Raw genomic sequence first — 14,003 nt, 5'->3', positions numbered from 1 at the left:
ATGCTAGTAAATGTGTAGACTCTAACGTAGAGGCTCAGGATATATATATATATATATAGGCGGATCTGTGACACTATGTTTTTTACATAATTTTTGGCCCATTAGATTACTCCACTTTCAACAGTTGAGATTAAACCTGACAGGGCAAGTAGTTTTAATTTTTTAAATAGACAATCATTAATTTTATTTTCTCTCTCATAGAAATAAAAGAAACGATTTTCTGTCTCCTCCCTTTTTTTTATTGGAGACGTAATCCCATCTACCTCTTTAATATCAAATATTTTTTAAGGTGTAATAAATAAAGAATCTCACCAAAAATTAAGGCCCAAACCGTGAAGAGTCTCTTCAGTTTTTCCTTCTTCACGCACATGCATATGCAGCCATCTATTCATCTTTAGTAGTTCTTTTATGTCAAAACAATTTCTCCAATCTTAATATAGATATTGTCTCATCAAAATGTTGGAGCACACGCAAGATATTTCCTCCAACTCTCAGTGCATATCTCAGAGGAAATTAATCAAATTTCAAGTAAACTTCCAATCATAGTTGTAGCCAATTTCTGGAATGGTAAATGCCCAGTTTATTAAGCTCATGATTCACAACAATCTGTAGCTCAAAGAATGATTCTCCCTCCAAGGCTACCTATGTATATTGTATCACCCTGACCATGGAAGGTGCTATCTTGGACATTGTTCATCTCTAATATTCTAAATTCCTGTTCACATTGTAAGAATACTGTCTATAAGTTTTCAAGCATAAGAATCTTAATCAAAATTAAGCCCTATGTCTACTTTCAATGATCTAAAGAATTTCAATGGTTCCAAAAGGATAGCTGTCAGTTATAGAGCATCATTTTTAATCATGAATGATGATTCAAATTAAAGTAGTTCTAACCTCATCTAATTGGTAAAAGTGAAGGTTGATCAATAGAACTTGCCTTCTTCATGAGATAATCAGCAAGTATTGTGACATCAAATTTTCACTTTGTATTCTCTCCATATTAAAACGATAAAAGTTCTTAATCGAAAAAAAAGAAACAGTAATAGTCAAATTTTTTTTTTATATGAGAAGATCAAAATCCCTAAATCAAACCCTCAAAAAGAGACAGAGGTCTTTTATGGTCTCATGAAAGAGAGGGAGTGAGGACACTCTTGTTGTAGATAGAGAGAGAAAAAGAGATCGAGGTTTTTTCTGGTCTCATGAGAGAGAGAGAGAGAGACGTGTGAGAAAGAAGAGAGATTACTAAGAAAAAGGAAGGAGAGAGAAATCGTTTCTTTTATTTTTATGAGAGAGAAAATAAAATTAATGATTGTCTAATTAAAAAATTAAAACTACTTGTCATGTCAGGTTCAATCTCAATCATTGAAAGTGGAGTAATTTAACGGCCCAAAAATTGTGTCAAAAACATAATGCCACATATTCTACAAGGAGCTTCAATGGAGCGACACCCTTGTAGGACCCACTTTATATTGTATTTGATTAATCCAAATAGTATATTTTGTAGATATTCATTTAAAGACCATCTCTATAAAAAAAAATCACTTGAATCTAATATTATTTGACCACTCAATTGAAATATTGAAATTTTAGTACTTTCTTGAAGCATTGTATTCATTAATTTTGTAGGACACAATTGGATGTCGAAAAGGTTTCCGATTTGTTTAATTTTTGGCAAAGATGATCTACGGATGTAGACTTAAAAAATAGATGGTTTGGATTATTGAAAAAATATGAGATATTTAGTCATATACCTATTCTGAGCACTAAGGCCATGTTTGGTATGCTTCACTATGCCTCACTGGACTGGATTGGATTAAACAATACTTGAAACCCATGTTTGGTAAGGGAGGGGATTATCTTAAATGAGATTATATAGTCCAATAGTTAAAAAAAGCCCGGACTCGCACAGCTAATATAGTGAGCCCAAAATTGGGTTCGCAAAATAGGACGCTCGCTATTTTGAACACGCGAGTCCGACTTCCTTATCGCTTGAATCAAAACCCCACCACAGATCCAATCAATGAAACCCAACGCTCATCGCTCTACCCTGGATTTCTTCTCAGAACGATCTCTCTTTGCACCCCAGCAACTAGCAGAACCCAAAACCATCTCTTTTCGCCATCTGAGTCCAATTCGTAGTAGTTCCAAAGAAAAAAAGAAAAGCAAAAAATAATGAAACCAGAAACAGAGAGAAGAAAGAAGGAAAAAGGAAGAAAAAAATATGGGTCTGTGTAATTATGATACTGCTCCTATTTGGGTAGCTTCCTTACTTACTGATGATGTTTTGGGGATGTCTAGAATCCGCTTGATTTGTGTTGAGTCGGCTTAGATCGTTTTCATTCGAACGCACCATCCATTGAGCGCAGACAATGAAGACGGCAATGCTGGAAAAAGTGGAGCCATCTTGCTGTTGTTGCCAAATTGCTCATCTTGGATTACAGGTTTTGATGCGCTGCTTGGTGGAGACCACAAAAAAATGAGGACGAGCTGGGAAGAGAACAGGAGAACAGGAAGAAAGGAAAGGGAAAAAAAAAAAAAAAAAGGACGGGCTTGGAAGGAAAGGTAGAAGTAAAGGAGAAAAAAGGAAAAAATGAAGAAAGGATAAGATAGTTTGGCTTTTAAAAAATATTAAAATTTATTTGTTTTATTATTATTTATTTTAAGGTCATCCAGTAAATATTAGAATTTTATTTATTTATAATTAAAATTAATTATTAAAATAATTATTTTTTACTCCGACACAACTCCAAACATAGGTCTTCACTATTTTCACAATCCAGCTTCTTAGTCCGACGCAGCACCAAACATAGGTCAATACTTAATCCAGCTTAGTCCAGTCCGAGCTAATCCAAAACAGTCCTAGGATTTAGTCCAGTCCATGACAGTCCGCCGTACCAAACGACCCCTAAAACTATAAAAATAAACCCTACACCATTTAATTTCTATAAACATACCCAAAAAAAACCCAAAAAATGACAGCTAGCCCTATTGAATTTAATTTTAATTATTAAATTACTTTGATGCCCCATTGAGTGTTTTGAGTTTTTTTATGAGGTTATTGGGTTGGGTTTATTTGAAGAAATCAATGGCAGTTTTGTAATTTAAAAGAAGTTAAAAGTCTTTTTGTTATGTTGTAAATGGGCTTTGAGTGTGTTTCTAAAGTTCATTTCATATATGTTTTTTTTTTATAATTTGAGATCCTATATTTGGTATTATAGTGAATCTCTCAAAAAATATTTGTAAGATACCCTAAAATGTGTCCTTCAAATAAAATTATTTGAGAGATCCCTCGATAGAATGAGACTATATATATAGCTATTAACATGATTTGAAATATTGTACATATGGTTTCGAACCAAAAGGTGTACAAAAGGTGTACTCACCCACCCTTCTTACTTATTTACAAAATTAATATTCCGAAATTGACGCTGTTTTGGACTCACATTTAAATTAAACAAAACTCTCGTTTTGGGCTGTCAAAATACAACTCCCATCCATCTCCCTACATGACTCCATTCTTATTTCCTACCTGACAAAGGAGAGAGATAACTTTCTCTTCATATTATTTCGACACATCGTTTGCTACATTTACAAAATAAGATTCCACTAACTTCCGAAGGAATAATAATTCCAAAATATCGTCACTACACTAACAGTAGTAGTAATCTGATCACAAAACTAGCAACTTTCTTGTCTTCATCTAAGCAAAGATAGTGAATTAGACCTAATCAGAGTCGGAACAAGAAAAATAAAACAAAGAAAAAAAATGTGTTTGACAACTTTACGGTAGTATTATTATTTTTAATTATATTTGGAACCGTTGAATAAAACACCCACTCAAAGTGTTAGCATAACCCAATTCCATCCTTAAATTAGATTATTATTTATTTAAGTAAAAAGTATTAGTGTTTTAAGCACAATCCTAAACTAGTACCAAAAGAAAAGGCACCATCTTAATAAATCATGGGAGATAGAAAAAGGCACATAACAATTCAGAACACATGGAATGATACCCACTGCATTAATGGAGACGTACTTTTTCTGGTTTTATACTGTTAACAATGACATACAACAAAAAGCTATACTTCAACCATAAGATGTGGTGCAGTTGGTAAATTGACACCTCTAACTGGTGAATTACTTAGTGCCTTAATAGCAAGGGTTTGAAACCCGTTTGAAGCATTTTGTGATCAAAAACAAGCCGAACCCCAAGCGAAAATTAATCCCACCCTTCGAATGTGGGGACATCTCATGATATTTAAAAAATAAAATAAAAATAAGAAATAAAAGCTATGCTTCCATTAAAGTGAGAATTTTAAAAAAATGTCAAAAATGAATCTCAAAATGTGAACCCGACGTGAATCGAACACGCAACCTTCTGATCTGGAGTCAGACGCGCTACCATTGCGCCACTGATCCTTGTATGATGAGTGCTATTTTATTTATATTTTAACAGAGAGGAAGCGACCCAAGAGTATGGGACACGATTCACGAATTATCCATAACCTCAAATATTCGAATATGTCCCAAGATTATATCAAGTTTGTGTTTAACAACCAAAACAATATATATATATTATTGTCTTTAAGAGGGAATGCTGATATTGCCCTTGTTTTATTTATTTATTTATTTTTGCTGGAGTCCTTGTTTTATATTTGCTTCTTTCATTTTTGAAGCCCAATTCTAAATCCCTAAAATATTCAACACATAAAATAGCTTGGAGAAATGCGCTTTTATTTATTTATTTATTTATTTATTTTTCACTTTTTACAAATAAACTCATTCTAACATGACATATTATATAAAAACTCATATAAAGTCTATTTGGAGAGAAAACTTCCAAAGTAGTCACTTGTGATTGTAATGAGGTATTCAGCAGTTTGTCCATTGGAAAATGACAAGTGTTTAGTTTTGAGTTTTTCTCTCCAAATAGGCTTTATATGAGTTTTTATATAATATGTCATGCTTAAAATGAGTTTATTTGTAAATATATCTTCTTCTTTTTTAAGAGACAATTAATTAAATATAAAAAAAGTAGAATTTACAACAGCATGAGCTTGAACCAATGAAACAAGTCCATCATCCAAATCATACAATCATGTAAACTCACTCAAAGAGCACGGTGTGCTCTTAGACTATGAGCAACCTTTGTTTGCTAAACGTGGTCTGTATTGAATCACCAAGGACCAAAAAGACTCAGAGATGTTTTTATCTCATTGACAATATTACCTTCTTCTATTGCAACTGTACATTCCTCCTCAGCCAACACCATTTGAACAGCAGCAAGAGCATCAGAGTCCAAAATAAGATCATCAAGAAAACCAGCTCTTGAGCAAAACGAAGACCATAGAGCATAGCCAGAGCACAGCTACCATGTTGATTTATGAATTTAGTTATGCTGGAGTAAAAGTTAAGGCCCAAGTAACAAGCCACTTCTCATGAACCCTAAATTTGAGGGAGTGGAGGGAATCAACATGATATCCACTACCATTGAACATGAAGATAGATAAGGGATATTGGACTCCAAGTCCAAGTGTTCAGTGCCTATAAAAGGCCGACTAACCTCCAACATAAGAGAAGAAAGAGATGATTAATTCTACTACAATATTCCTGAACGAACACTAACTTGAGCTTCAGAGTGTTTTCTTGCAGGTACCCCCCTCCTCACTCACTAGTGACAATCGAAGATGGTGTCCGGCTTCTCAACATGAAAATCAAATTACATTTTGAAAGACCCAAAATTTCATGCTCCAACAAGCTCAAACAAAACAATTTATGACAAAAACACTTCACCACTATATAGTTGTATTTAATCCAGAAGTTTTCCTGTAATTTTTATTTTATTTTATTTTATTTATTTGGGGTAGGGAGGGGAAGAGGAAATTCCATAAATTTTGGAGTACATGTGTCAGAGAGCATGAAAAACCTTGATTAAAATGGATAATAGTTACTATTGCAAAACATGCATCACCTATTCTAAAATATAATCCTCAAACCAATATATGTTCTTTTTGGTAAATTACCAACCAGTAAACCAAACCCTTTAATACTCATTCAAAAATGTTACACAGAATTGCGAACTGCTTAGATCACTATCTCCCGTGATTTTTACATGCACACTGAAAAAAATAAGCTTGGGTAAACAAGGAACATTCTGATATTAGCAGGCATGTCTTTAGACATCCCGCATCCTTACAACAAATAAGGCATTGCTATTGCTACTGGGACTTTTTTATGAATATAAATTTACAGAACAAAAGAATGCAACACTTCATCTGACAGGGTGTTCTCCGGTCGAATAATGCTGCAGATGAGGCTTGAGAAATTAATCATCAGTACAAAGAATTTTGTGGCTGAAAAATATAACTCATTTAACCAACATGTCGATCATGTGTGCTTTGTCAAACACAAACTGTCTTTAACTCATCCCAATGAGAAGTTGCCATCGGCGACTTATCAATCAATAAATCTGAATTGGAGAAAAATAAAATCCAGAAGCCACAAAAGAACGAAACAATATTACCTTGAAGAAAGCCGTCTGTCATTTCCCCCCTTCAGATTCAACAGTCCATTTCTCATTGTTCTTGCTTTCTAAGCTGCTTTTCGTTTCAATTAACTTTTGTTTTTCTTCCTCAGTCTCTTGTGCTTTTACTTGATTCACATCCTTAGGCTTCTTGCTTGTAGATTGCTGATACATAACACCACCTGCCATGCATATCAACAGGCCCACTGTACCAACAAAGGTTGAATGTTTGTCCCAAATAACCAGATTAATCACAACTGTTAATAATTTGTTCACTATACCAAGAACAGTAAATCCAGTTGCAGAAATAGCCCTTCGGCAAGAAAACCCAAAGAAAGAGATGGATAAACCAAATAAACATGATAACCCCACTGGCAAAAGCACCTCAAGAGAATACCAATCTGATTCATCTGAGATTTCATGCTTAATCTTCTTCAATTCACCCATTACAAGTAGTTCCAACGGAAACAGTAGAAGAGCCTCAAGATTGTTATACAGTACAAGACCCCATGTATTTAAACCAATGGTCATTACCACATGCTTTATGTAGACAAAGTCTATGGACATGCTTACCAAGTAAGCTAGAGCCCAACTATAAGCCGTTACTGTGAACTGGTAATCTGTTAGTACAAAAATCACACTTCCCCCCAAAATAGTGGCAAGTGAGGTCCATGTCCTCATTGATGGCCATGGTTGGTGCAAGAAAAGAGTCTCTCCTATGGCAACAAAAATTGGAACAACAGAACGAAAGACAATGAAAGTGTCAACATTAGCATGGAGAAGGAGCTCACTGTTAGTGAAGAGAGAGAGGTAGAATATAATTGCTGCTGGTAGGAAGCGCCACATGGTAAGTAGGTAAAGCGAATCGTACTCTATCAACTTAAGCTGGCCACAAACGAGGACCCCAATAACACTTGTAAAATACTGTAAAGCAGTTAGTGCCCCAGGATAAGGAAATTTCACGACAGCCCATTTGTTGATGATGGAAAGCAACGAGGCAGATAAGCAGTAGCCAGCGGCTACCCCATAGACTGAGATTTGCTGGAGTAAAACACTATACCAGTTTGATTGGCTATTACCGAAGAGAGTGGGGGAACTAGAACCACCCTGGACCTGACGGCCCCGACCAGCTTCAGGATTCTCCACAGCATTATTATTAGGCATCTATCACAGGATCAAAAGATTCTGTTAGTCCATCAAGAAATACAGGATAGGGAAAATCCCCTGGTTGCCAGGACCACAGGGTGCACAGACTTCCTGGTAAAATTATTTGCACAATTTGGAAACAAATGTTTAACAGAAAAATCAGGAAAGAATAGCAACACCTTTCTCATGGGCGCTTCAGCTTCATCCATCTTCCCAGCTTCACCAAGGGCCTCCACTTGTTCAAGCAAGTTCTTTAATTTTTCCTCCACAACAGACAACTGTTCAAACTGTTCAGTTGACGGTGGATGTGGCGGTGCAGGTTCCACCTCCTGATGACGGCGTTCTCTCTCACGCCTTACTCTTCTATCCAAATCCATCACCTGCAATGCAAGTAGAATAAGACAAAGACATACATGTGAATAATTCGAGATCATAATGCCCACTGGCTAGAAGAGCAACTTACCAATATCTCACAAAACTGAGCAAGTTCAGCTTCAAACTTGGCCACATATGCATCATGCTGTGGGGACTTCTCAAAACTAAAATCACCAACATATTAAAAAAACCACTTAAAACTGAGACAATAAAATACAATCACAATGCCATATCAGGTAAAAAGGGAAGAAAAAAAAATGTAGCAGGCAGCAGGTGATGTATTTTGTGTTTTATACGAAAACGAAAACAGCAAGTTCTCAAGTTTCCTGATGAAAAGGAAGAGAGTGTATTAAATGAACTCAGATGATAATCTGATCTTTAAGAAAAAAACTTCAACTTTTGACAGAACAATCTAGATGCTCCTATGAAAGCTTAATGGGAGCAATGATATACCCTTTTCCAGACAATGTAAAAATATTTATTCATCAACTGTTTACAGGTAAGAAAAATGAAAAAAAAAAAAGGCTTGCGAAGGGTTCAAGCACCAGGAACAGAACCCTTAAAAAAAATAATGAAAAAAGCAGCACATCATGACATGTGAAACATCAGCAAGCAACTAACATATCATTCCACACATATAAAGCAGATAATTATTCATAAAAATGGAGATTGTTAGCAAAATCATGAAAGCAATTAAGTTGACATGCGAAAAAGGGAAGGACTTTATAATTATATTTCATTCAATTTGGATGCACTGAAAAAACGCAAGATGAAAACCCAAGTAACATTTCCCACAGGAAAATCCTAATCTACACAAAATATCCAGTTAATCACCTTTCTTTCAACTTCGGGTCATGTATTTTAGGGCAGGGTCCTGATTAAGAAAACAAAAGATGTGCTGTTATTGATGTGTTGCTCTCTCCAAACATATAAAAAAAGCAAATGATTCAAAAAACTAAAATTCAGAATCCTGATTCCTTGTTGGTTTTTCTAAGCAACCAGATAGACTGTTAAAAAGGTGTAATTCAATACGAATTGAATAGCAATGCACCTATATCGCTTCGAGTATTGACGAAGAGATCGAAAGGACAAAAGCGAACCAGATAATGCCCACAAACCTCCTTATCGTCCCAAGTAAGTTCCCTGCCCCCATTTCTCCCTTCCTCCGTCAAACTATGTGCTGAAATTCACCAATCAATCAAAGCAAGAATAAGCACACAAAAAATATCCCATTGAATGAAATAAAAAAATCCAAATGCCCGGGGAGGCATAAAAAAAGAAAAGGCAAATGGGTATGTAGAAAAGCAACGATTAACCATGGTTTATTCGAGATACCTGTGCCCATAAGTTTGTCAAGCAGAGAGGGAAATTCAGAAGGGTTTGAATTTGAGAAAATAAATAAAAACAGAGAAACAATTTATTTTTATTTTTTTTAAGGTGAAATGGGGGAACAGAGAAACAATTTTAGTTGGAGAGGGAAGGGTATCAATGCACCACCGTTGTTTGCTTCGCGGTCTTTTTTCGGAGAATTCTCCCGTGCTTTTTTCTTATTTTACTTTTTTAATTCCATTGATTATTTCTTATTTGTGAATTGAAGTTATATTTTTAGAATTGATAGTGTAAACTACAACACGCTACCAACGAAGGGGCCTGTTACTCTAAGAAGCATTTTTAGAAGTGCTTATATTATAAAAATATTGAAACTTTCCTAAGAAATCGAAGTACGTTTTCTTAAAGAAGCATATGACAGGTGCTTCTTCAAAAAACACTTCTACGGCTTATAAGGATTTCTAAACTTTTTCTGTCAAATGCTGTTAGAAGAGCTTTTGGTTGTCTGAAAGCATTTTTAACCCTTTCAAAAGTACTCCCAAATGGACCCGAATTGTTTTGAAGTTTTAATTTTTTTTGTTTTATAAATTTAATTTTATCTTTATAATTGTTTAATAAATTATCAATTTTCTATCAATTTTTACCGAGGTAGAGACCACTTAAGCATAAAGAATGAGACTCACAAAACTTACAGGAGTTTGTATAAACTTTTGTAAATTATCGATTTAGGGGTTATTTGTAATTTGCTGGAAGAAAATTTGGATATATATTTTTTTGTTTCGAAATAAAATGGGTTTGTATGCTAGTTATATACAGATGTACTATACAGGAGAAAATAAATACGTTTGCAATTTTTACAACTATATCCTTTCCTCGCATCTTATAGACTATCGACCCGATCTCTCTTCTTCTCACTCCCTCCCTCTCTCATCCACCTCACGGCCCGCCTGAATTTATCTCAGGTAATCTCTTAGCCACCAGATTTATTTACGCTATCGTTTTACATCTGGTGTTGTTTCAGTTTGGATTATATCTGTCTGAGATCGTGGCTCCCATAATTTCGCAATTGAGAGAGGTTGTTTTGTTTTTTCTTTTTCTTTCCAGATTTGTTAGCTTTCCGTTTGACACCAATGAACGAAAAATCTATTGATTCCATGTTTTTAGGTTTATGGGTTTTGATATGATTTTTGGGTTGATTTCTAAAATCGCCTTCTTAGTGCAAGATTTGGTCATTTGTTAATACATATATATGCATTGTGCTGACCCAGTTTAGGTTTTACCATTATTAACGTCCTAAAATTCGAGTGATTGAAACTCACCTCAGCCGAACTTAAGAAGTTGTTGATTGGTAAAAGGCTTTCTGTATCTATGAATCCAATCACACTTCAACTTTGAGGTCTAAATTTTTGTTTCTTTTTTATTTCAGCAACCAAAAGGCATAGAATAATGGTTTTCGTACCGGTTAAATTGTAGCAGGCACAAATGACAAGCATATTGATGGGCTCTAGTTCTGTACATTGTAAATTATACTGTTTAATGTAGTCAGTGAGAACACATATTTGTCCTGATAGTTTCTTTTCTGCCTGATGTAGTGGATATCAACTTAGAATGGCTGGCAGAGCTCATATCCCCACTAAGAGCGCAGCACTCATTGCCATGATTGCTGATGAGGTATGGATAATGTTGTTCTGTAATTCTTTTGGTTGAAATAGTTGTTGCAGTTTTGATTTGTCTTCCTGATGCGATGATTGTTATCATGTAGGACACTGTAACTGGATTTTTGCTGGCTGGAGTGGGTAACGTTGACTTGCGGAGAAAGACAAATTATCTTATTGTTGATTCAAGTACGTTTTGAGCTTTTTTGATGCTTGAACTTTGGAACTTCATCCATACTGGTAATCTGTTTCTATATGTTCGTATGCAGATAGGTCATCAGTTGGACTAAAATGCCAATTATGGTATATGATTAGTAATCTATTTGTAAGAATATTTTACCAACTAATCCAGTGGGTAAACGAAATAGGGGGGCCTGGGAAGGGGAAGGGAAACTACAAACTTCTAGGAGATGTATTCTAGGTAAAAGACTATTATCTTTTTGTTGAGAAGTTGCTCTTTTTTTGTAAGTATTGTTGCAGTTTATCGATGGTATAAGTTTTCGTTCTTGTTTATCAAAGAAAAGCAAGCAAATTAGGCTACCATTCATTAGTGAAGAAAGGTATAAAATTACATTTTGGTCAGTTAAATTTGGTCTGCTGTGGCAGTCCTTTGGTATTCCTTCTGTTCTTCTTAACGAGTATCACAGCACTTTAAATTAAACAACAACTTGGTCCCTTAAAGGAAAAGTTTAGTTTCTTTTCTGTTTTTGGTGTGAAAAACTTAGCTATGAATTCAAATTAATACTTAAAGCAAGGTTCAGTCTCTGGTGCTTAATTATTATTATTATTATTATTATTATTATTATTATTTGTGTCTAATAGTATTTGTTTTCTGGTTTTCTGCTCAGAAACAACAGTGAAAGCAATTGAAGATGCATTCAAAGAGTTTACAACAAAGGAGGATATTGCAATTGTCTTGATCAGCCAATATGTAAGTTCTTTCTCATACTTTGAAGTTCTTCAACTGTTATGATTAGAGGACTTTTCTGGTCCGCAAGGCAATATCCTTATTGCCGTCCAAGTGGTTGCAAAACATATTAGAATTTATAGCAATCTTTGTATGCATTCCTTCCAAATTTGTTGTTAGTTGAAGATTATTTGAAAAGGAAATGACCATTTTCTACGCTTTTCTTACCAGGTTGCAAACATGATAAGGTTTCTAGTTGATAGCTACAATAAGCCAGTTCCAGCTATTTTGGAAATCCCTTCCAAGGATCATCCCTATGACCCTGCTCATGATTCAGTTCTTTCAAGAGTGAAGTACCTCTTCTCTAGTGAATCTGTGGCATCAGGAAGGCGTTGATCATCAAGTATTTTCATGTGTTTTGATCAATAAGTATTGCATTGCTTTTGATACCATGTATGGTTTTTCCCTTGTTCACACCAACTGCTCTGTTACTGACCGACAGACGGTTGGTATATATGTGTACGTATTTTAGTTTCCTTTTGTGCGTAAACCATCTGTAAATCATACCAATGCAAATTAAATCTCATTTTATTTAATAGGAATAAATCTCATGTCATTGTTGATCTTGATGAGAGTATGGTTTTGTTTATGAAAGCTCTCATATAAGTAGAATTACAGAACAATGTCAGAAAAGTTGACGAGAAAATTTACTCTTTTTTATTTTTATTTTTTTTTTATTTTTAATCAAAACCATTTAATATTTCTTTGGCAAATGATATTTCCTACTATTTCTCAACCTCAAACGTTCACGTTGGTTTTTTGAAGTTTCCTTGTTATGTTATGTCCTACATTTTCCTACCGTAATTTGAGCAACCCAAACATTTAATTTGAGATTATTTTATTTTGGGTTAAATACTTTTTTGGTCATTGAGTTTTACACAAAAATTCCATTTTGTCATTGAGAGAAAAATTTAGCCAAATTGGTCACTGTGTTTTCCAAAGTTTACAATTTATAGACATTTCGTTATCTTTCGTTAAGTGTAGTTTTATTTTTATTTTTATAGGAAGCAACTTCAATATTCTTACTCTAACTCAACGAATTAGGGTATATTTGTGCTATAAGGGTCTAGTAAATTTTGAGAAATTTTGGGTTGAAATCGAAATTGTGAGGTATAAGGAAAATCAAAAGGTCAAACCAAATTAAAATGAAATCTACAACTTACCAATATATTTTGGTGTCTATCACCTTGAAGAAAATAATTGGAAGGTGAAAAGAACGTGCTTTGAAGGTGGAGTGGAACTTAACGGAAGATAACAAAATGTCTATAAATTGTAAACTTTGGGAAACACAATGACCAATTTGGCTAAATTTTTTTCCTAAGTGACCAAATTGAATTTTCGTGTATAACCCAGTGAACAAAAAGGTATTTAACCTTCTTTTTTTTTTTGTGTGTCAAAGGGTTCATTTCCTTGAGTTCTGATGAGCAAATATAATTTGTAACTTAGACGATCATGACCTGTCAATAGATCGGATTTTGATCTGAATTCAATTCGAATCCTGTGTAATTAATAGGAGATGGATTGAACTTCTTAATTCGATAATCCGATTACAATGCGAATTCAATAATTCGATTATAAAATGGATTCGGATATGGATTATAGTTGATCCGATCTGACTCAGTATGTAGTATAATTTAATTTTTCTATGCTTTATATTAGTATTTTATATGCGTAAATGAGTAATTTTAGTTTTATATGCACTAAGAATACACTTAAGACTAATTTTTATGATAAAATATCAAAAATTAATATAAAAAGTAGATAAATACAAGTGTAAATGAGTAATTTTAGTTATATGCACCAAAAATACACTTAAAACTAATTTTTATGATTAAATATCAAAAATTGATATAAAAAACATATAAATAGAATAAAAGAACGAGACTACTAATGGAATTTTGATTTTTTGTACATCTCAAAATAAATCCGATAATAATTTGATCCAACCCAAATCTAATATTCTGAATACGATATGGATCCGATAATTTGATTATAAATAAATTTGAAT

General features: G+C 34.0%; 2 protein-coding genes and 1 non-coding gene across 6 annotated transcripts; 1 reads left to right on the top strand and 2 right to left on the bottom strand.

Annotated features, from left to right (window-relative positions):
* On the bottom strand, nt 4,348-4,419 carry TRNAW-CCA. The gene has a single exon. It is a non-coding gene; the product is annotated as a tRNA-Trp (tRNA).
* Nucleotides 6,009-9,821, bottom strand: LOC18776593 (GDP-mannose transporter GONST3). Of its 4 annotated transcripts, XM_007209073.2 has the most exons (7): nt 9,380-9,821; nt 9,096-9,224; nt 8,879-8,918; nt 8,133-8,208; nt 7,849-8,049; nt 6,524-7,687; nt 6,009-6,304 (listed from the first exon to the last, which is right to left on the bottom strand). In XM_007209073.2, the coding sequence occupies exons 1-6, from the start codon at nt 9,387-9,389 to the stop codon at nt 6,542-6,544; spliced, it is 1,602 nt and encodes a 533-aa protein (XP_007209135.2). In that variant the 5' UTR covers nt 9,390-9,821; the 3' UTR covers nt 6,009-6,304; nt 6,524-6,541. The 4 variants fall into 4 exon arrangements, with proteins under 4 accessions (XP_007209135.2, XP_020418943.1, XP_020418944.1 ...); XM_020563354.1 differs by having other exon boundaries at nt 6,009-7,687; nt 9,380-9,820; XM_020563355.1 differs by lacking the exon at nt 8,879-8,918 and having other exon boundaries at nt 6,009-7,687; nt 9,163-9,224; nt 9,380-9,819.
* Nucleotides 10,178-12,564, top strand: LOC18778003 (V-type proton ATPase subunit F). Its single transcript, XM_007209697.2, has 5 exons — nt 10,178-10,335; nt 10,966-11,044; nt 11,136-11,217; nt 11,877-11,959; nt 12,167-12,564. Exons 2-5 carry the CDS (start codon nt 10,982-10,984, stop codon nt 12,329-12,331), a joined length of 393 nt encoding a protein of 130 aa, XP_007209759.1. The 5' UTR covers nt 10,178-10,335; nt 10,966-10,981; the 3' UTR covers nt 12,332-12,564.

This window comes from Prunus persica, chromosome G5 (assembly GCF_000346465.2).
Source record: "Prunus persica cultivar Lovell chromosome G5, Prunus_persica_NCBIv2, whole genome shotgun sequence".
Lineage (NCBI taxonomy): Eukaryota > Viridiplantae > Streptophyta > Magnoliopsida > Rosales > Rosaceae > Prunus > Prunus persica.
The sequence above is the reverse complement of the archived record's forward strand: the minus strand, read 5'-3'. Positions and strand labels throughout refer to the sequence as shown.